The following is a 23,696-nucleotide window of genomic DNA, read 5'->3' on the forward strand; positions in this document are numbered from 1 at the left end:
CTACAGCAGAAAACAGGTCCTTTGGTCCACAAAGTTGTGTCGAACATGTCCCTGCCTTAGAAATTACTAGGGTTCCCATAGCCATCTATTTTACTCAGCTCCATGTACCTATCCAGAACTCTCTTAAAAGACCCTATTATATCCGCCTCCACTACATTGCCGGCAACCCATTTCATTCACTCAGCACTCTGAGTAAAAAACTTACCACTGACATCTCCTCTGTACCTACTTCCAAGCACCTTATATCTGTGTCCTCTTGTGGCAACCATTTCAGCTCTGGGAAAAAGCCCCTGACTATCCACACAATCAATGCCTCACATCATTTTATACACCTCTATCAGGTCACCTCTCATTCTCCATTGGTCCAAGGAGAAAAGGCCAAGTTCACTCAACCTGTTTTCATAAGGTATGCTCCCCAATCCAAGCAACATACTTGTAAATCTCCTCTGCATCCTTTCTATGGCTTCCACATCCTTCCTGTAGTGAGGTGACCAGAACTGAGCACAGTACTCCAAGTAGGGTCTGACCAGGGTCCTATATAGCTGCAACATTACCTCTCAACTCCTAAACTCAATTCCATGATTGATGAAGGCCAACACACCATATGCCTTCTTAACCTCAGAGTCAAGCTGTGCAGCTGCTTTGCGAGTCCTATGGACTCGGACCCCAAGGTCCCTCTGATCTCCACACTGCCAACAGTCTCACCATTAATACTATATTCCGCTATCATATTTGACCTACCAAAATGAACCACCTCACACTTATCTGGGCAGAACTTGATCTGCCACTTCTCAGCCCAGTTTTGCATCCTATCAATGTCCTTGTAACCTCTGACAGCCCTCCACACTATCCACAACACCCCCAACCTTTGTGTCATCAGCAAACTAACCCATCCCTCCACTTCTTCATCCAGGTTATTTATAAAAATCACGAAGAGCAGAACAGATCCCTGAGGCACACCACTGGTCACCGGCCTCCATGCAGAACATGACCCGCCTACAACCACTCTTTGCCTTCTGTGGGCAAGCCAGTTCTGGATCCACAAAGCAATGTCCCCTTGGATCCCATGCTGCTTTACTTTCTCAATAAGCCTTGCATGGGGTACCTTATCAAATGTTTTGCTAATATCTGTATACACTACATCTACTGCTCTTCCTTCATCATTGTGTTTAGTCACATCCTCAAAAAATTGAATCAGGCTCATAAGTCACGACCTGCCCTTGACAAAGCCATGCTGACTATTCCTAACCATATTATACCTCTCTAAATGTTCATAAATCCTGCCTCTCAGGATCTTCTCCATCAACTTACCAACCATTGAAGTAAGACTCACTGGTCTATAATTTCCTGAGCTATCTCTACTCCCTTTCTTGAGTAAAGGAACAACATCCGCAACCCTCCAATCCTTGGGAACCTCTCCCGTCCCCATTAATGATGCAAAGATCATCGCCAGAGGCTCAACAATCTCCTCCTTCGCCTCCCACAGTAGCCTGGGGTACATCTCATCCGGTCTGGCGACTTATCCAACTGGTCCCCTTATCTTAAAAAGGATGTGTTGAAACTGGAGACAGTACAAAGGAGGTCAATGAAAATGATTCTAGGATTGAATGGCTTGTCATATGAAGAGCATTTGTTGGCTCTAGTCCTCTTTTCACTGGAATTCAGAAGAATGAGGGGTGACCTCACTGAAACCTATGGAATGGTGAAAACCCTTGATAAGAGTGTATGCGGAGTAGATGTCTCCTATGGTGGGAGAGTCTAAGACCAGAAGTCACAGCCTCAGAATAGAGGAGTGTCTTTTTAGAACTGAGATGAGGAGAAATTTCTTTACCAGAGAGTGGTGAATCTGTGTAACTCTGCCACAGGCAGCTGTGGAGGCCAAGTTTTTACAGAGGTTGATTCTTGATTGCTCAGCGCATGAAGGGAAATGGGGGAAAGGCAGGAGATTGAGGCCAAGAGGAAAATATGGAATTAGTTCCTTTATTAAAAATAAATATGAACATTTTTGTACTTTTGTACAAATGCCAGAAGAAGTTTGTGAACCCTTTGCAATTACTTGGCTTGCTGCATGTAAAATGTGGTCTGATCTTCATCAAAGTCACAATAAACACAATAAACGCATCAAATAAACACAATCTGCCTGAACTAATAACATGAAGAATTGTACTTCTCTTCATCAATTCTGAGTACACCACTTAACAATTAGTCTAGGTTCAAAAAAGTATCTGTACCTCTGAGGTAATGCCTCCTACAAAAGCCATTTGGAGTCAGGTATTACAAACAGTGAGCTGAGATTGGAAGTGTAGTTCTAGAGGCGACCTGCCTTATAAAAAAAACACACTAAGTCAGGTTACTGACAGAGCCTGCTTTTCTCAAGAATTATTGATGAATTGAAACAGTTTTCTATGAAGGTATGTTCTGTAAACTCCTTTTGAACATTGTTCAAGTCTGATTAGCAGCTACAGGAAACAGTTGGGCTGGTTATTGCTACTAAAGGAGGTTCAACCAGTTATTAAATACAAGGACTCACATACTTTTTCCAGCCAGAACTGTGAATGATTAAACAATGGATTTAAAAATGACATGAAAAGTACAATTGTTTGTGTGTTATGCATTTAGACAGATTCTGTTTATTACTGTGACTTAGATGAAGATCAGATCATATTTTATGAGTAATTAATGTAGAATCCCAGGTAATTGCAAAGGGTTCACAAACTTTTTCTTGCAACTGCAGATACTTTAACATTAACAACACTACCTTGGACTGAGACACGGGTAGATGGCAGCTCGAAGGACAAGGCAATTGGTGCAACTATTTCAAAAACAGGATTTAGGTTTGCCATAATTAATGAACAACCAGGTGCCTCTACAACATCTCCTGCGAGACAAGAATACATTTTATGACTCTCCAGCTCAGTGCAGCATGGAGCCAGCATAATGTGGTGATCATAGCATCAGATAGAACCCTCGAAGTTAATCTCCCATGTCTTTGCTCGGAGATTAATAAATAAACAATTAGATTAATACAAACTCACTTATATTATTACTCTCTCTGTCCTAGATTAAAGATCAAACTGGTTAAGTTTCCAGCCTTCACAACAACATAAGCCAAATCTTTGTTCTCAGAAGACAATCAAATGATCTATCATGCTCAGGCAATCTGGACTAACAGCTACAGCCTGGTATTTTCAGCATCTGCAGATTTTCTCTTGTTTGTAATTGTATGTCAGCGATCTTTTTCATCATTAACAGCAAGGGAGTTAACTGACACCAATTAAGAAGATCCACACAGCTATTTTAAATTCACTTACACCCATGGCTGCAAACACAATGGCAAAATTTGCTGAACTGTAATCCATAACATCTTTGGATTTCTGAACTAGACCGGCTTGACGGCAGATCTGGGCAGCAATCTGGAAAAACAATTCAAATTTGTTAACAAATACGTTTCTCAAAGTAGGTGCCCAGAAACATAAATTTACACTTTTGACTTTGTGAATTAGTTTCTTGTTATTTTCATTTAGCTCTATTTAAACAAAACAACTGTTTCTATCTTTCTCCTGAAAATACTCATTTGTGTACACAGAAACACACAAAAGTTACAGATGATGTTATTTTAGGAAGGCAGCAGCTTCTTTAGCATTGCCTTCAGAATTTAATCATTTTTAGGCATAACATAAAAGGGTCTACATGCAGTGCTTTTATAGTTCCGTACATCAGAAGAGCTGCCAATCAACCCAAGAAGTCTATGCTGGTTGTCAAAGTAAATCCCATCATTCCCATTCCCCTGTAACCCATTCTCTCTCACATGCCCACTGGGGTGGCATGGTTAGCATTATGGTTAGCACAATGCTTTATAGTACCAGTGACCTGGGTTCAATTCCCACTGTCATCTGTAAGCAGTTTGTCTGTTCTCCCCATGACTGCATGGGTTTTATCCGGATGCTCCAGTTTCCTTCTACAATCCAAACTCATACTGGTTGATAGGTTAATTAGCAATTGTAAATTGTCCAGTGATTAGGCTAGGGTTAAATCGGGGGTTATTGGGCGGTGTGGTAGAAAGGGCTAGAATGGCCTATTCCACACTGTATCTCAATAAAGAAAAAAGTAATTTCTACCCAGTGCCTCATATCATCCATTAATGGGAGTAATTTACAATAACCAGTTAACTATCAGCAAACACAATTTTGGCTTGCAACAGGAAACTAGAGTACAAATGAAGCCTACATCGTCACAAGGAAAACATGCAAACTCCACCCAGATCAAACTTGAGGTCAGGACTGAAGCCATCCTACCAATGAGCAAATCTAAATGGAGCACTGTCACAGGCAAACAGCATCCATCATCAAGAACCATCCACTAAACAGGACATGCTCACTTCTTACTACTGCCGTCGTGACAACGGACCCAGGAGCTTCAGGGCTCACAAACCACCAGGTTCAGGAGCAGTTTCTACCCCTCAACCACGAGGTTCTTGAACCAGAGGGGATAACTTAACTTACCCCATCACCCATAATCATGTGAAAGACTCACTTTCAAGGACTTATCTCATGTTCTTGATATTTATTGCTCATTTATTTATTATTAGTAACATTGTTTCCTTTTTTCCCTTCTTTTTGTATTTGCAGAGTTTGTTAGCTTTTGCACAGTGGTTGGGTGCAGTTTTTTTTTATTGATTCTATCATGTTTCTTGTATTTACTGTGAATGCCCACAAGAAAACTGTTGTGAGGAGGAGACTCCATAAAGGGATAGCAATATATTTAAAATCAGGGTGGAATATATGGCCATGCACCAGATTTCTTTGTATATGTACGCAGATCCTCCCCACGAACAAATACCTGATAGAGGTGTACAAGATAATGAGAAGCACTGATTGTGTGGGTAGTCACAGGCTTTTTCCCAGGGCTGAAATGGCTAGCATGAGAGGGCATAGTTTTAAGATGCTTGGAAGTAGGTACGGAGGAGATGTCAAGGGTAAGTTTTTTTTAAAAAAACGCAGAGAGTGGTGGGTGCGTGGAATGGGCTGCCAGCGACGGTGGTGCAGGCGGATACGACAGGGTCTTTTATGAGACTCTTGGATAGGTACATGGAGCTTAGAAAAATAGACAGCTAGACCCTGGACAAAAGCTAGACAAAATAGACCCTGGTAATTTTTAAAGTAAGGACATGTTCGGCACAGCATTGTGTGCTGAAGGACCTGTATTGTGCTGTAGGATTTCTAGGTTTCTATGCTTCTAAAATGAATCTCAGAGTTGTAAATGGTGACATATATAGTTTGATAATAAACTTACTTTGAACTCTGAATCATGTTGGTGGAGTTGTGAGGCATTATTTAGAACGCAGGGAGAATTGTTTCCTACTATTCTACATCAAGATATCATTCAGAAAACTATGAATTTTATTGCCTGTGTAGTTTTAATAGATCCTACTATCACTTCACTATTGTTTACTCAGCAATATTTTAAGCCTCTTATTCCAAAGAAAATTATATTACTATGGTCATTTAGGGAAAACATTTTCAACCACATGACCTTTGCTTAATTATTGAATGTGTTCAGATATTCATACAATACTGTGCAAAAATCTCATACATTATATATAGGGAGCCTAAGACTTTTGCACAGTACTGTAGTAATTTTATATAAAGCAATGTACTGCTGCAGCCAAAGAAATAAATTTCATGACATAGAAGTGATAGTAAACCTGATTCTGCGATTCTGGTATGGGTCTCTACTGTGGACTGAGAATGGGAAGAATGCAAGGAGAGGGGTATCATGGTTGGGAAAGGGGTCAACCGTGACAACCCACTCCCCACCCGCTGGCACTCATTCTCTGCCACTTGTTCCACACTCCTCCTGTGTCGCTCCACCCTTGCCATTTCCACTATCCTTTGCTCCCACCAGATTTATACACAACTGTATATTATATACATACTTACATGCACACACACAAATATACACATACACCTAAGACCTTTGCACAGTACTGTACCAGTAAAACACTGACACATAGGATGCAGTGAATTTTCTAAGTCTTAGGTCAGATACAGCAGCACAGCTATTAATAATCCATATTCAATTCTGATCTCCAGTGCTGCCTGTGTGAAGCTGGCACATTCTCCCTACAACCATGTGATTTCAAGTCAAGTCACTTTTTATTGTAATTTCGACCATAATTGCTGGTACAGTACACAGTAGAAACAAGACTTTTTCAGGACCATGGTGCTACATGAATAATACAAAAATTACACAAACCAACACAAAAACTACACTAGACTACAGACCTACCCAGGACTGCATAAAGTACACAGAACAGTACAGGCATTACAATAAATAATAAACAAGACAATAGGCATAGTAGAGGTCAGTCGGTTGGTAGTCTGATGGCTTGAGGGGAAATCTGTTCCATAAATAAACAGCTGAATGGCGGCGTCCGGGATTCCGTCCGTTTCTGTACTCTCGTCGAGTATTTCATTGCCACAGATTTAGTCCAATTTAATGTCCATTGGAAGCAGAATGGACAGGAGGGTCGGTCAGCTAGGGTTTACTTTTTTCCTGGCACGGACTCCTGCCCGCTCGCCTCGCTTCCGCTTCCTCACACACCGCTTACAATGTCCCCAACTCCAGCCACCGGCATCAGGCGACTCCGAGGACTGCAGGCCCAATTCCCTCAGCAAGCCGAGATCGCGCAATCTAACCAGCAGATTTTCATGAAGGTTTGTTTTTGGGTGATCTCCGTATTGTAGCAGTATCTGGCAATGGTAGATAGCTGCTCTGTTATCCATTGCCCTAAACCCTAATCGTGCCTTAAAATTAAATTAAAAAAACTAAAAGTAGCACCAGATCCAAAAGGCCACTGCTGCCATGTCACCTCCACACATCCCCTGCCCTGGTCCTCCAGTTTCCTTTCACCCCAAAAACCATAGGCTAAAGAGAAACTTTCCCATGTGTGAGTGAGTAGTAAGAACATCTTGGATGGAGTTCAAGGGAATGTGAGAAGAGGTGATAGGGGAAATTAAAGAGGAAAGGGATTGTTCTGTAATCCAACAAAGACAATGGGTTAAATAGCTTTCAGTGACGTGGAAATCAAACAAAATTTGTTCAGATTTCACACTGCCCCTTTTACTCATTATTATAGGCCTATAGTTAAAGCATTATTTGAAATCTAGTAAAACAGACAGATCCCAGTCCCCATCAATTTCAATGTAGTCACACAATTATCCCTCAATTCTATTATCTAGTTCAGTAATATTACCACAGTTAGTTCTATTGTCTGTCAAATTGTCGCCAAAGCATTTCAATCAGAACTATTTTATCTTGTTCATGCTGTCAAATGTAACTTATTTCAAAAGGTTAAGATAACAACTTTCTTTTTTCACTCCCCTTTCAGAAGAAAGAATTCAATATTTTTTTAAGGTTATCATCAATTTACCCTACAGATTTCAACTGGCAGCCATTACCCTCAAGAACCTCATTAATAAAACTATGAAGTTGAGGACAAAAATTTAGCAAAATATTTAAACTGCAAAAGGTAGAAAGAGAACCAACACATAACCTAAAATTGTCCGAGATGTTTATGTAGGCAGTTTTTATGGAAACTGTCTCAATCTTAAGACAACCCTTAAAAGAAAAAAAGGCAAGTCTTTTGTTGCTTCACCACTGCTACCCTGAGATCTGTTTATATATTTGATTTCTATAATTCATTTTACAGGATGTAGCTATTGCCAGTAGCTGAAATCTCTGGTCTTTAATTGCCTCTAAGTATCCAGGGTAAGGTAAGGCAGCTTTCTCCATCTACTGGATTTCCTCCACTGGGATTTCCAATATTCAAACCCAATTAACTTGAAGAAACAGCGATATCTTCAAGGAGTAGCTTGAAACAAAACATGGGACTTGAGAAGTGCTCTTGAAGCCTAGGTGGTTAACTGTAATGCATTTAGCAGATGGTACACATTGAAATCAGACAGAATGATGGTGGAAAGAATAAATACGTAAGGTGGCATGTGGGTTGCTTTCCAGGCTGCTTTCTCTTCAATGGCGTTAAGCATTGTGTTGCATTGAAGTGCCATTCATTCAGGTAGGCAATTACACTCCCAGTTTGGGTCTTATAGATGGTTAAAAGACAGATGTTGGTCATTACTGGACACGTAACCTCTGAATATCTTTTGTACCCAGAGATCATGAGCCTATATCAGTCGAGTTTCTGCTCTATAGGTGATCCTAAGGGTGTTACTGGAACAGGACTCAATGATAGTAATGCCATTGAATATTAAAAGTAGGTGGGCAGGTCACCTGCATTTTTTATTTCCATCTAATGTCAAGAAAAGATGGTTCAACACTTGTCATCACCAGGCAAACAAATGTGGCAAATTTTATTCACTACTTCTCAACCTTTGAACAATATTTAGACCTCGCCTTACACTGGCATGCATTGTCTCTTTTGGTGAAGGCTCATGAATGGAACTAAACATTCTGTGACCATCAACAAATACTCTCACTTTGGACCTTGCAATGGAAGACCACAGATAAAGCAGCAAGAGTTGGGCCTAAGCCATTTTCCGAATAAATTCCTGTAGCTATGTCGAGATAAAATGAGTGACCTCTTGCATTTACAAACATCATCTTTTGTGTATAGGACAGGGGTCCAAGTTGGACTGTTTTCTCTTTAATGTTCATTTACTTCAGTTTTACCAGGGCTCCTAGATGCCACACTTGGTCAACTATAGCCTCTACAGTACTGTGCAAAAGGCTTAGGCATATATATTGCTAGGATGCCTAAGACTTTTACACAGTACTGTATCTGTCAACGTGGAGCAGAGAGTGAATTTGGAAATCTGGTGGAAGCAAACGATGCTGGAAATGGCAAAGGTGGAGCACCACAAGAAGAATGTGGGACAGGTGGCAGAGGAGAAATGCCAGGGATAGAGGATAGCACAGGTGCAGACACACCCAACTCAGACACCAAGCAAGGTCATATGATTCCAAACAATTGGTTTTATTGATCACTACTGAATGTCCATCTCTCTGGCGCTTCCCAATCCTTCCCCTCTCCGTTCCCCTTTTCCCAACCATGATTCCCCTCTCCCTGCCCCCTTCCCACTCTCAGTCCACAATAGAGACTTATATCAGAATTAGGTTTGTCATCACTCACATCATGAAGTTTTCTGTAGCAGCAGTACATGCAATACATAAAATTGATGCAATTTTCTGTGAAAGTTTTAGGCACCCTATATGTGCCCAAGACTTTGCGCAATACTGTACATCATGGGGAATCAATCATTCACGCCTGGAAGTCTGATCTTTGGTCCACAAGTTTTGAGGCTAAATAGTTCTGCCAAATTCCAAAATAGGCATTGTATGTCAGTGGAAATATGTAATTTTGGATAATGCTTTATATCCTTTTGCCAAGAGTGTGCTAACTAGAAAAATATTCAGGATTGGACTTGTCCTGCTTTTTGTGTGTGCAGAACATACCCGAACAATTTGCCATATTGCTGTCAGTGTTATAAACATAATGAAATTCCTTAATTAAAATGTGCAGTTAGTTCTGCGATGCATGTCTTCAGTTCTACAGTGCTGTTTTTTTCTGATATTCTTCACTTAATCCAGCATAGGCTGTAATTTCTTGAATTCACACATTAATTGAATTAAGAAGCCTGAATATAGCTGTGAAGTTGGAGATCACAGGAAGAAGCCAAAACAGATTCTTCATCTATGACAGGTTCAGCCTTGTTTTGAGTACTTGTATGTTTGGGTCCCACCATCATCAAGAACAGGGATATTTCCAGAGCCACAGCCTATTTTAAGGATGATTTATACTTGTGCGGGCGGACTACGCCATAGCCATGATTTTCACTTCTGTGTAGCTCTATGCCTCAGTGAGCATGCGTTGGTGTGTGCCAAAACGTTAGTTGGCGGTGGGGTTTCTATGCCACTGTGTTGAGTTTCTTCATGAGAGACATGGATGAGGAAATGCATTTCAAACATTTTCGCATGTCGGCAAGTAGATTTGATGATCTGGTTCATCTATTTCGCATCGGTGTACAGACATGGCGGAGAAGAAGCAACCACAAATGCATAGAAGGAAATGCGATGCTACCAAGCAGACCAATCACAGTTGTTGCGGTCTGCATCACTGTGACGCACGAGTTACTTTTTGGGGAGGTGCACGTCACCCTATGGCATAGATGCAATGCACAAGTATAAATTAGTCTTTATTCTTCATCTTTCAAAGCAATTATGAAAAAACTAAAAGCCTTGCAATGCCATTTCAGAAGGAACTTGAGACACAACCATACTGGTGGGGCTGGGGTCAACATGTATGCTAAGTCAGACAAGGATAACAGATTTTATCCTCCAGGACATCGGTGAACTTGATGATGAACTCTTTAAAACGCATTAATTGCCCCCCAATGCTCTTAACAATTCTCATGCAAATACAACCATAATGGAACTGAATAAACAAAAACAACTATTAAACCAACGTTCTATTTACAAAATATTCTGTATAACCAAACATATTAAAAAGCTAATTGTTTTTACAAACCTCATTATGGGGTAAACCTGCAGCAGAAAATATTGGTATTTTTTGTCCTCTAGCAATGCTGTTCATGCCATCAATCGCAGAGATTCCTGTCTGAATCATTTCTTCTGGGTATATACGACATTGTGGATTTAAAGGCTGACCTAAAAGATATTAGTAAAATTCATAGAGTAAACTCAAAAATAATGATATTCTAGTTTAAAAGGAACAACTGTATGTATATAGCATTTAACATAGTAAAATGCTTCAAACCAATTTGAATAAGAGATTCGAAAAAGGGCAAGGAATCTGCAGAAGTTTTTGATTTGGAACAAGAAGGCAGTGGGAGAGCACCTAATGATTTCCAGTGGGAAGACATTTTGAGTTCTTGGGGGAAGAGAGAGGCCAGACTGCGCAGGCGAGTGACGTCAACCAGTTGAGCATGAACAGTTTAAAAAGAAGGCAGCCATATTCAGCGGGCAGCGTTGGGAACGGGCAGTGGAGTGAAAGGGCTTTGGCTCCACGGGCTTCGGCAGTAACGGGACGAGGTGAGGCAGTTGTTGATTGCAAAAGGAGGTAGTATGTGTGTGAGACCAGTTTTCTGTGGTCGGTGTCAGATGTGGGAGGTCCTGGAGTCTTCCAGCATCCCAGACGGACACATCTGCACCCGGTGCATTGAGATGCAACTCCTAAGGGACCGTGTTAAGGGAACTGGAGCTGCAGCTCCATGACCTTCGTCTGGTCAGGGAGAGTGAGGAGGTGATAGAGAGGAGTTACAGACAGCTGGTCACTCCAGGTCCACGGGGGACAGAGAAATGGCTCACAGTCAGGAGAGGGAAGGGGAAGAGTCAGGTACTAGAGAGTACACCCATGGCTGTACCCCTTAACAATAAGTACTCCTGTTTGAGTACTGTTGGAGGGGACAGCCTACCTAGGGGAAGCAACAGTGGCTGTGCCTCTGGCACAGAGTCTGGCCCTGTGGCTCAGGAGGGTAGGGAAAGGAAGAGGAAGGCAGTAGTGATAGGGGACTCTATAGTCAAAGGTTCAGACAGGCGATTCTGTGGACGCCAGAAAGAAACTCGGATGGTAGTTTGCCTCCCAGGTGCCAGGGTCCGGGATGTTCTGATCACGTCCAAGATATCCTGCGGTAGGAGGGAAAACAGCCAGAGGTCATGGTACATATTGGTACCAATGACATAGGTAGGAAAAGGGAAGAGGTCCTGAAAGAAGACTACAGGGAGTTAGGAAAGAAGTTGAAAAGCAGGACCACAAAGGTAGTAATCTTGGGATTACTGCCTGTGCCACGCGACAGTGAGAGTAGGAATAGAATGAGGTGGAGGATAAATGCGTGACTGAGGGATTGGAGCAGGGGGCAGGGATTCAGGTTTCTGGATCATTGGGACTTCTTTTGGGGCGGGTGTGACCTGTACAAAAAGGACGGATTGCACTTGAATCCCAGGGGGACCAATATCCTGGCGGGCAGGTTTGATAGAGCTGTTGGGGAAGGTTTAAATTAGTTTGGCAGGGGAGTGGGAATCAGAATGTGAGTGCAGGGATTAAGGTAGAAGGACAAGGGCATGATGCTAAGAGTTCTGAGTTGTTGAGGAAGGACAGGCAGGGGACAGAACATGATTGTAGCCAGTTAAAGGGGTTGAAATGTGTCTATTTCAATGCCAGGAGTATTTGGAACAATGAGGATGAACTTAGAGCATGGATTAATACATGGAACTACGATGTTGTGGCTGTTAATGAAACTTGGTTAGAAGAAGGGCAGGATTGGATGATGCAGGTCCCGGGGTTCAGGTGTTTTAAAAGGAATAGGATGGGAGGCAGTAAAGGGGGGGGGGGGGGGTACCGGCATTGCAGGTCAGGGATAGTATCACAGTTATAGAAAGGGAGGACACTGCAGAAGGGAGTGTCCACAGAGTCAGTCTGTGTGGAAGTCAGAAATAGGAAGGGATCAATCACTGTGCTGGGAGTAGTCTATAGGCCCCCAAATAGCCCTCGGGACACTGAGGAGCAGATAAGCAGGCAGATTTTAGAATGGTGCAGGAAATACAGGGTAGTAGTTATGGGTGATTTCAACTTCCCTTATATTGACTGGCACCTCCTGAGTGCAAGGGGGATAAATGGGGTTGAATTTGTCAGGTGTGTTCAAGAAGGATTCCTGACACAGTATGTGGACCGGCCAACGAGAGGAGAGGCTATACTGGATCTAGTTCTGGGTAATGAACCTGGTCAGGTGACAGACCTCTTGGTGGGGGAGCATTTTGGTGAGAGTGACCACAACTCCCTTAGCTTCAGCATAGCTATGGAAAGGGATAAAATCAGGCGAAATGGAAAAGTGCTTAACTGGGGAAGGGCTAACTTTGAAGGGATGAGGCAGGAACTAGCGAGAGTAAATTGGAAACAGATGTTCAAAGGGAAAAACACAGAAGAAATATGGGAGAGGTTTAGGGACCACTTGAGCTGGGTTCAGGATAGGTTTGTCCCACTGAGGCAAGGAAAAAATGGTAGGACAATTGAACCGTGGCTGACGAAACATGTGAGGCAACTCAAGAGAAAAAAGGAAGCATCTGTTAGATATAAGAAGCAGGAAGTAGGAGGGGCTTATGAGAAATATAGGATAGCCAGGAAGGAGCTAAAGAAAGGACTTAGGAGAGCTCAAAGGGGGCATGAGAAGGCCTTGGCATGTAGGATTAAGGAGAACCCCAAGGTGTTCAATGTGTATGTGAAGAATAGGAGGATGACGAGAACAAAGGTGAGACCGCTAAAGGATAAAGAGGGCAACATGTGCCTAAATTAATACTTTGCTTCAGTATTCACAAGTGAAAAGGATCTTGATCAGGATGAGGTTGAAGTAGAGCGGGCCTGTGTGCTGGACAATGTAGAGATTAAGGAAGTAGTAGTGCTGGATCTTCTTAAAAACATTACGATTGATAAATCCCCAGAGCCGGATATGATACACCCCAAGTTGTGGGGATTGAGAGAAGAGATCGCAGGAGCATTAGTTATGGTCTTTGAATCCTCTTTGGGAAGTGCTGGAGGACTGGAGAATGGCAAATGTAATTCCCTTGTTTAAAAAAGGTAATAGCGAGAAACCTGGGCACTATAGACCGGTGAGTCTTACGTCGGTGTAATGCAAACTAATGGAAAGGATTCTTAAGGATAGAATCTACGAGCATTTGGAGAAGTACAATCTACACAAGGATAGTCAACATGGCTTCGTGAAGGGAAGATCGTGCCTCACGAGCCTGATCGAGTTTTTTGAAGCGGTAACAAAAGAACTTGATGAGGGTAGGGCAGTGGATGTGATCTACATGGACTTTAGCAAAGCATTTGACAAGGTCCCTCATGAGAGACTCATCCAGAAAGTCATGAGGTATGGGATAAGTGGAACCTTGACTGTTTGGATAGAAAATGGGCTTAAAGGAAGAAAGCAGAGGGTAGTTGTGGAAGGAAAGTATTCTGCCTGGAGGTCGGTGACTAGTGGAGTGCCACAAGGATCTACCCTGCTATTTGTGATTTTATTTGCAGATGACACGAAGATTGGAGTTGTGGATGGAGCTGTAGGTTGTCGAAGGTTACAAGAGGATATAGACAGGCTGCAGAGTTGGGCAGAAAAATGGCAGATGGAGTTCAATATAGACAAGTGTGAAGTGATGCATTTTGGAAGGACAAACCAGAAGACTGAGTACAGGATTAATGGTCAGTTACTTAAGAGTGTGGATGAACAAATCAACCTTGGGGTTCAAATCCATACATCCCTCAAGCTCGCTGCACAGGTTGATAGGGTAGTTAAGAAAGCCTATGGGATGCCAGGCTTCATTAACAGGGGGATTGAGTTCAAGAGTAGAGAGGTCATGTTGCAACTGTACAAATCTCTGGTGAGACCGCACTTCGAGTATTGTGTTCAATTCTGGTCACCTCATTATAGGAAGGATGTGGAAGCTATGGAGAGGGTGCAGAGGAGATTTACCAGGATGTTGTTGGTTTGGAGAACAAGTCATATGAAGCAAGGTTAGCAGAGCTGGGACTTTTCTCTTTGGAGTGTAGAAGAATGAGAGGGGACTTGATAGAGGTCTACAAGATTATGAGAGGCATAGATAGGGTGGATAGTCAGTACCTGTTTCCCAGGGCACCAATAGCAAACACCAGAGGGCATATGTACAAAATTAAGGGAGGGAAGTTTAGGGGAGACATCAGGGGTAAGTTTTTTTTACACAGAGGGTTGGGAGTGCCTGGAATGACTTGCCAGGGATGGTGGTGGAGACTAAAACATTAGGGGTAGTTCAGAGCCTCTTGGACAGGCACATGAATGAAAGAAAAATGAAGGGTTATGGGGTAGTGTGGGTTTAGTACTTTTTTTAAGGATTATATGGTTCGGCACAACATGGAGGGCTGAAGGGCCTGTACTGTGTTGTAGTGTTCTGTGGTTCTATGGTTTGCTTGCTTTCATAGGCCAAATTATATGAATTAGGACATCATGTTGCAATTGTAGAAAACATTGGTCATTACACTACAGAAAGGACGTGGTTGCAAGTGAGTGTAGAAGTGATTCAGCAGGATGCTGCCTGGAATGGAGGATTGAATTATAATAAGATTAGATAGGCTGGGTTTATTCTCACAGGAACATGAGAATCTGAATCAAATTACTGACAACTGAGATCAGAGAATTGCAGTCATTGGCAGCCTGATATTCCCCAAATATAATCTGTCAGCATAGAACTATGACAACTTGAAAAACATCTGCTCAATAATAAATAACCTGACCAATTTTGTGGAAGCAATATATCAAAGGAATTGCCATTGCACTGGACATTGCACTTGACATTGGAAGATTCCAGAAGGTATGTGGTTGTTCCAGTTTAAATTAATTGAAAAAACAGTACAAGATTTACAAGAGACAAAAGTCTGTAAAAAGTCAATGGCAGAAAATCAGAATTCAACACCGCCACCGCAAGTTTTCTATTGAAAAAGAAACTATTTGAGGTTGGTGTACAATATTCTTGGTGAGATCAAAAAATATCTGCAATTTTTTTTTAATGGGCAGAGGGAATACAATACAAATTATTAAGGAACCCATCAAAAAGAAAAGCAAACTCTGCATTTCCAGAAATAGTTTTATAACATACTAGGTTCAGTACTTCATGTGCTTAGTCAATGTGGAACAGCACACATGTACCATTACGAAGAAAGCATGGCAGCGTCTCTATTTTCTTAGAAGTTTGCAAAGGTTCAGCATGTCAACTAAAACTTTGACAATCTTCTGTAGATATGCAGTGGAGAGCATCATAGCCTGGTAGGGAAGCATCAATGCCCGAGAATGGAAAAGACAAACAAAAAATAAAATAGTGGTTACAGCCCAGTGCATTACAGTAAAGCCCTCCCCACCACTGAGCGCCATACACAGATTGCTGTTGCAGGAAAGCAGCACCCATCATCAAGGATGCTCACCATCTAGCCCATGTTCTCTTCCTGCTGCTGCCATCAGGAAGATGGAACAGATGGTGCAGAGATCTGAGGACCACTCCATCAGGCTCAGGAATAGTTATTACCCTCAACCGTCAGGTTCTTGAACTAGAGGGGAGAACTTCACTCAATTTCACTCACCCCCTTCAATGAAATATTCCTACAACCTATGGAAGCAATTCCAAGGACTCTTCATCTCATGTTATCAATATTTATTGCTTAATATTACTAATATTTTTTCTGTTTTTCTTTCTTTTTCTGTCTTTTGCACATTGGTTGTTTGTCCTGTTGGGTGTGGTCTGTCATTGATTCTATGTGTTTCTTGCATTTACAGTGAATGCCCACAAGAAGATGTATCTCAGGGTTGTATATGGTGACATGCATATATGCACTTTGATAATAAATTTACTTTCAACTTTGAATTAAAATCAAAACTTTGGGAATGATTTCCTTTCCACAGTCCATAAGGAAAAGCCACTACAATTCAGCACAAACTTGTGAAATATTTTGCAAACAAGATTATCAATTCAGTCAATTTCCAGGCTTTAGGAGATGGAAAACCAAAAACATTCTTGGTTAGCAACAAGCAAATCAATTTTAAAAATATATTTTACCAAGATCAGTATCCTAGAAACTGCATTCAAAATTTAAATTTAGTTAAAGGACCAAATTTCTGATGAAAAAAATTAATCATGAGTTCCCAGGAATGCTGTGTAGTTACTTATACCTGACATATTTCACAAAATTGCTAAATTATAAATAGTGGACACACTGCCACCATACAGATTGACCCAATTAAGGGGCTGATCCAATTAGCTGAAATAGAAAAAAGTATTTTAAAAAAAGAATACTGTTTAATTGAGTAGCATTTTAAATTAAATACAAAAACAACTTAGAACATTATTAATACTACTACAGTACTATAAAACAGCACATTAGCTCCTAATAGTTATCGACAGAGGAATTAATCCAGTGTACGCTGCCCTGTAAAGGAAATTAGCTCAGACACCTTGAGCAAATAATGGACTGCCTTCACACAATGCTTTTGATGCCTGTTTCCTCCAAGGCTTCATTTTCATTGTAACATTCAAGATGATTGTTGATATCTTCAAATTCTTCGTAGTTCCTGACTTGAAGTAGTGAAATCATTTCATTTTCACTCCTATCTGTTTCTGGCATCTCCAAGCCTGAATGCTAGAAACTGCAGTAAGCAAAACAGTTCTGAATTGTCTTGTTGCTTATTTCTGGCCAACTATCAGTAATAGAAATTGATTTTTGAACACAAACACACACAGTTGACAATATTTAAAAACTGTTTGATCTAAGTGCAATTTAATGCCTAATGTGTACACAAGTGCACTCAACTGACTCAAGTCAGAATCTGTTTGGCAATAGTCTCCTGTCCCAAATAAAGAAAGGGAATCCCAGCTGTCTTCACCATAAGATTATTGTTCTTTAAGAATTGCTCCAATTAAGTGGATGTCCCAATTAACCTGAATCCATTGTTCAGCACTAATGAAAACATTCAACAGTTACTGCTAATAATTAACAAATTGCTTGAACCAGACTACACTGAACAGAGCTGGCTCTACGTTTCAGTACAGATTAATTGATTTTTTCAGAAAGCAAGGACAAATCCACATTGTTGGTTTTCTTAGCAATATAATTTTCCTGAATGGATTGTGATCAGAAAACAGCTTTCTGAGTGACCATGTAGGAGCTGTGACTGGGCATTACAGTGGAAGTTAATCTTACAGGACAACACTTGATCTCCACCTAATTATCTCTTGCCCACTGAGACCGACTTGTTAACAGAGTCCATTGCATTAACTTTCCTGCTCCCTTCCATTATGGAATTTAAACCACTATTGCAGTACACCGGTCCAAAGTTATCCTTAAAGTCAAAGATCAGTACCTCAAATAGATTTTCTCTTGAATAAACAATGTATTTTCTGTATTACTTCTCAGCTTACCCATAATATCCAGATAATCTTCAGCCAGTACTGTAGGTCCTCTGTCAATAGGTTTACCTGATCCATTGAATACTCTGCCTGTAATGGAGCACATATCAGAAGCATAGACAATACACCATTTAATCCTTTGTGCTTGCTCAGCCTTTCAATAAGCTCATGCTGATGTTTTACCTCAATCCGCTTTACTGCTGTAACCCCATATCTCTTGATGCCTTTAATATCCAAAAATATGTGTTTTGCATATACTTAATGACCGAGACCAAAGATCCTTTTGAGTAGACTCAAAACATTTGCTGCCCTCTTGGTGGAGAAAGTTTTTATCTTTTTCCTGAATGACCAACTTATTTAGAAATGCTCACTATAGCTCTAGATTTTTTTTTAAACATTGAGAGATTCAGCACAGAATAGGCTTTTCAAGTCACACGGTCCAACAGCCCCAGATTTAACCCTCGCCTAATCACTGGACCATTTATAATGACCAATTAACCTACTAACCAGTACAACTTTGGACAGTGGGAGGAAACCCAAGGGCCCAGAGAAAATCCACACATTCCACAGGGAGAACATACAGACTCCTTACAGAGGACACTAGAATTAAACTCTGGCTGAAACTGTAATAGTGCATTCTAACCATTACGCTACCATTGATGCCCATTAGTAGTAGTGAGATCAAGAACAACCCATTCAAGTGTTTATGTTTGCTATCACTCAACAGGACCACGGCTGCTCCAACAGTCCTTTAGTTCACTTTCCTGCCTTTTCTCCCCACAATCGCTTGATTCTGTTATCTCAACCCTAAAACTACCAAGTAACTACCCAGCACTCCCGCACCCCACAGCACACCTCTCTGTGTCAGCTCCAGAGAATCACAACTCAAATAACTGACTCCTCATCTCTCTCTGAAGTGGGTACCCCACTATTCCAGGATTATGCCTCCTGCTTCTTTCCCATCAGAGGAAACATCTTATCACCAATTGTGTTGTTTAGTTTCCAAGAATTTTATACCCAAGACAACCATCAATCCCACATCCTCTGCTCAATTTTTTTTAATAAGATCACCTCTGATTATTCTAAACTCAAGAGTACATAGGTTCAGACAACTTAATTCCTCCTCATAAACCACTCTTGCCATTCAAGAAATCAATTAGGTGAACCATCTTCTGGAGATTTAAATGGCTTTCAGTTCCATTAACTTCTCCAGTACTGATGCTAATTCCTTTGAGCTTCACAATTACAATAGTACTTTCCACTATTTCACTGCATCCCAAGAAGATTTCTCTGCCACTTCCCTATTTCTGTATAACTAACAAGATGGCGGCGCGACACAGCCACTCCAGAGCTGATATGTTATTTGTTAAGCGGGGCTGTGTGCAATCCTAATCTAATGAAATACGGACGTGGGAGCACAGAGCACGGAGGAACATCTGGAAATCTCCAGAAAGGCCCTCTTCATTGCTGCTGCTGCTGCTGTGAGGTCCGGGTCTCAGTTAAGAAGAACAGATCCCCAGTCCTTGGGGTCGCGTTGCCGATGGCCGTTGGTGGGGGCATCTTAATACGCTCGGCAGAGGATGGTGCTCGGAGAAGCTGTGCCGGAGGGGATGGTCAGAGGCTCGGAGGTTTGACAGACTCGGAGTCTGCTGCGGTCAGGTCGCTTTTAGTGTGTGCTGCGTCTGCAAGGCTGAGTTGGGTGGCGCTGTGGAAGTCCATAGCGGGGGTATTCCCTTCTGCCGCCGGCGTGAGATGACAAGTCTATCGGGACCCTGAGGACTTATGGAAACTGTGTGGTGGTTTCTTTCGAACGGATTGTCTTTTAGCACCTTTGGACTATTTTTACCGTGCCCATGGTCTGTTCTTTTTAAAATCAAATTATGGTATTGTTTGCATTGTTGTAACTATATGGTGTAACTATGTGGTTTTGTGCAGGTCTTGCAGCTTTAGTTTTTGGTCTTGTTTTTTCTGGTGGTTTGGAGCTCCTTTCCGGGGAACGCACTAAGATGGTAGCGCAATATTAATACGCAGCAGCCTCTCTGGACTCTGGATTGGGGATTGCCAAATGTTATGTGGATTTTCTGGTGTAGTCCATTTTGTCATGTGCTTAGTTGATATCATTCTGGAGGAACGTTGTCTCATTTTTTAACTGCATTGCACTTGTGGTTTTTAAATGACAATAAACTGAATCTGAATCTGAACTTCTGTAGTCTGGAAGGGAGCTGCATGAACCCTAAAAACAAGATTAGCCATAGGATTTTTTAACGTCTGTTTCACACGAGTCTACTCCCGTGTTTTAATTTTTTCTCTCCTTATTAATACTCCTTGGTCCTCCTGCAATTTTTCCAGTTCTTACTTTTTTGCCACCTTAAGCCTTTTACAAAGTTGCTTTCTCTCCACATCTGTATTATATTCTTTAATATCAAGGTTATTGCACCTCCTTTGCTGTTGACTTCTTAAAGAGTAAACTTACTGAAATGTTCCATTTTCAACCTTGGTCACACAAAACAGATGCAAAAGAATTAATCCTCTGAGCCTGTTTCATCATTTACTGAACAACTGATCTAACTGGTGCCTCTGCACTACTCTTCTATTTTCTCTGGATTCCTCTCAAGTCCCTTGTAGTTCAAATGTTTGTAAATCTCAGAATTAAAAATACTTAGTGACTCTACTTTCCATATGACCTCTCAGGAAGAGAATCCCAAAGAATCTCACCCCTCAGAGAAGGAATTCCTCATTGGCTTTGTGGGTGGCTTCTTTTAATACAATGCTCCCAAATTCTAGAACCAATAATTATGGAAATAATTCATTATCTCTTATACTTTCTTACTCCAATGGATGTATACCTAACCTGCTCAACATTTTTTCATACATCAGCCTCTGCATCCCAGAAATCAGTCTATTTATTTAGCGCTACAGCGCTGAATAGGCCCTTTCAGTGACCCCACTGAGCAACCCCCAATTAACCCCAGCCTAATCAAGGGATAATTTACAATGACCAATTAACCAACTAACTAGTATGTCTTCAGACTGTAGAAGGAAATTGGAGGACCCGGAGAAAACCCACACATTCCATGAGGTCATACAGACTCCACACAGATGATGTTGGAATTGAACTCCATACCACTATGCTACTTTGATGCCCAAATGCTGTCATTCACATCAGTTACAAGATCCTTACACCAGTTAGACAAGAGCAAGGACTGAGGCACCTCCAGCTCTACCTTTACAAAACTTGTAGCTACATCCTTCGGTCCATCTTAAACCTTGAATTGTCAGTCCTATTGCACCTAATGCAAGAGTATGGCAACCTCTTAAAAGAAAGTTTCCAGACATCTTTCTTCATTTGGGCACTACAGTAGTGTAGTGGTTAGTGCAAAGCTTTACAGATCAGGATGTAAGAGTTCAGAGTTCCATTCTGACATCATCTGTAAGGAGTTTGTACGTTTTATCTGGGTGCTCCAGTTTCTTTCCACCATCCAAAGCCGTTCTGGTTAGTAGACTAACTGGTCATTATAAATTGTCCCCTGATTAGGCTAGAGCTCAATCAGGAGTTGCTGGGTGGCGTGGCTTGAAGGGCCAATATCTCAATAAATACATCTCCATTGTATCAGCGCCTGAATTTCAGACATCAGCTCATCAACTTTCAGATCTGAAACATTAAAAGATACATCTGAATTGAATATGTTAGAGACACTGCTCACAACTGATTGATTTTTAACCATTTTTCAATGGAATATTGGAAAAGATTTATTGAGAAGCTCAACTGTAGCTCCCAATTTAACACATAATGTTAAATTATTGATTGAAAGTTGCTTTTAGAGAATAGAAGCAGAAGGAGCAGAGCGAAGTTACGAAGGTGTTAAACGGCGACTCATTTGCTAGCATCTTCGGAAACAGCTCTATTTCTATCTTTGAAATCACTTTTTTTTCCCTATTTAAGATTCTTTTGAAGACCCTGAGCTGGAGTTACACTCCGACATCGGTTCTTTGGGGGAATGGGACCTGCTCTCAGGGCCTCATTTTGATATCCCAAGGACGCTAGATTCTCAGGGCTCTGGAGACTTGATTCTCAGCCAGTGCCCCTGACTGAAGCATTACAGGAGAACACAGAATATCAGGAACAATGGGTTAGCTGCATTGGACTGTGTGTCTGGAGGACTGCACTTTTCTGGGGCTGGATCTCTAAATGCAGAGCTTGGAAAAAGCAAAGCAACAGACTTTTAACGCTGTAAACCAGCGAGTTATTTGTTATGTTTCCCCTCTCGCTGTGAAACAGGGACACCTCTTCTCCCCTTATTATGGAAAGAGAGAGCCTGTGGCATGTCAAATTATTTGGTGAACAAGTAGTCTTTGGGGCGCTGCAAGTCTGTGTCCTTATTGATGCTTGCTGTACGCTTGAGTGCTTGGCGGAGGACGCTGGTGTTCTCTGCTGGTGGGGGGGGGGGGGGGATTGTTGCCTTGCTGCTTCTTGAGCATGGGGGGGATGTTGGGGGAGCTTTGGGGTTCTAACATTTTACTGTCATTCATTCTTTGGGGCACCCTTCAGTTTTCATGGATGTTTGTGAAGAAAAGGAATTTCAGGATATATATTGCATACATTTCTCCGACATTAAGTGTACCTATTGAACCTACCAAGCATATCTTCAGACACAGGTGTGCGAAGTATGTCACCAGTAAATTCGCAGGCTGTTTTCTTTGCATCGATACCTGATGTTCCCTCAAAAACCTGTATCAAGATGAAAGATATATCAAAACATATTTAAAATACAATTCTTCAGTATCTATCATTAATGTTGCCAAGACAATTAGAGAGTTTACAGAAAGTTAGCATGTATTCACTAGATGATTTTTGTAAATAGTAACATGTTGTTAGCAGGGTGGAAATTCTAAAATGAAGGAACATTGCCTCAAAAGCTGATTCACTGTAAAAAGGGAGCTGTTCATGCACAACTGCCAGAAATGGAAGTCACTTCCACAGAAAACAGCAAATACTTGAGTAAATACATTTTGCATTGTAGAATAATTGCCTACGCAACAATCTGGACAAACTCAATAGGTCTACAGCAGTTGCAATCTCTCTGGCCCTCCACTCAGCCTTGGACCACCTAGTCAACAACAATACCTACAACAGGTTGCTGTTTACTGATTACGACTCAGTGTTCAAGACCATCACACCCTCTGTACTAATCAACAAGCTTCAAAGCCTGGGCCTTTGCACCTCCCTCCAAACTCTGACAGCTGTAACTGTAATAATGTCATGCTAACCACTTCCGTATCAGGAGACCACAGTTTGTGCGGATGGGAAATAATACCTCCTTGCTCAACAGCAAGCTTTGAAGCTTTGGACACTACCTCACTTTTTTAATATACAGTATTACTGTTTTTGCACATTTTTAAATAATTTGTTCTATATATAATTGATCTACTTATTTATTTATTTATTATATTTTTTGTCTCTCTCTGCTAGATTATGTATTGCATTAAACTGCTGCTAAGTTAACAAATTTCACATCTCATGCCGGTGATAATAAACCTGATTCTGATTCTCTATACACCCATTACCATGTGACTAGTCCCTGATCAAATGCCATTTATAAATTTGCCAATGACAACTGCTGTAGGGAGAATTTCAGATGGTGATGAGGCAGCGTACAGGAGTGAGGTAGATCAGCTGGTTGAGTGCTGTTACAACAACAAACTTGCACTCAGTGTCAGTAACACCAAGGAATATATTGTGG

The 23,696-nt window shown here is 41.4% G+C and overlaps 1 protein-coding gene across 6 annotated transcripts in view; it reads right to left on the reverse strand.

Moving 5' to 3' along the window:
• atp6v1ba (ATPase, H+ transporting, lysosomal, V1 subunit B, member a) overlaps window positions 1-23,696 on the reverse strand; it is a 113,503-nt gene that overhangs the window by 31,869 nt on the left and 57,938 nt on the right. For all 6 annotated transcript variants that reach the window (XM_059947940.1, XM_059947934.1, XM_059947936.1 and 3 more), the window contains 4 exons: window positions 22,591-22,684; window positions 17,968-18,045; window positions 10,547-10,686; window positions 3,312-3,413 (listed from right to left, as the gene is read on the reverse strand). In XM_059947940.1, the coding sequence (XP_059803923.1) occupies window positions 3,312-3,413; window positions 10,547-10,686; window positions 17,968-18,045; window positions 22,591-22,684 (414 nt within the window). The remainder of the gene's footprint in view (window positions 1-3,311; window positions 3,414-10,546; window positions 10,687-17,967; window positions 18,046-22,590; window positions 22,685-23,696) is intronic.

Source organism: Hypanus sabinus, chromosome 22, assembly GCF_030144855.1.
Source record: "Hypanus sabinus isolate sHypSab1 chromosome 22, sHypSab1.hap1, whole genome shotgun sequence".
NCBI classification, from domain to species: domain Eukaryota; kingdom Metazoa; phylum Chordata; class Chondrichthyes; order Myliobatiformes; family Dasyatidae; genus Hypanus; species Hypanus sabinus.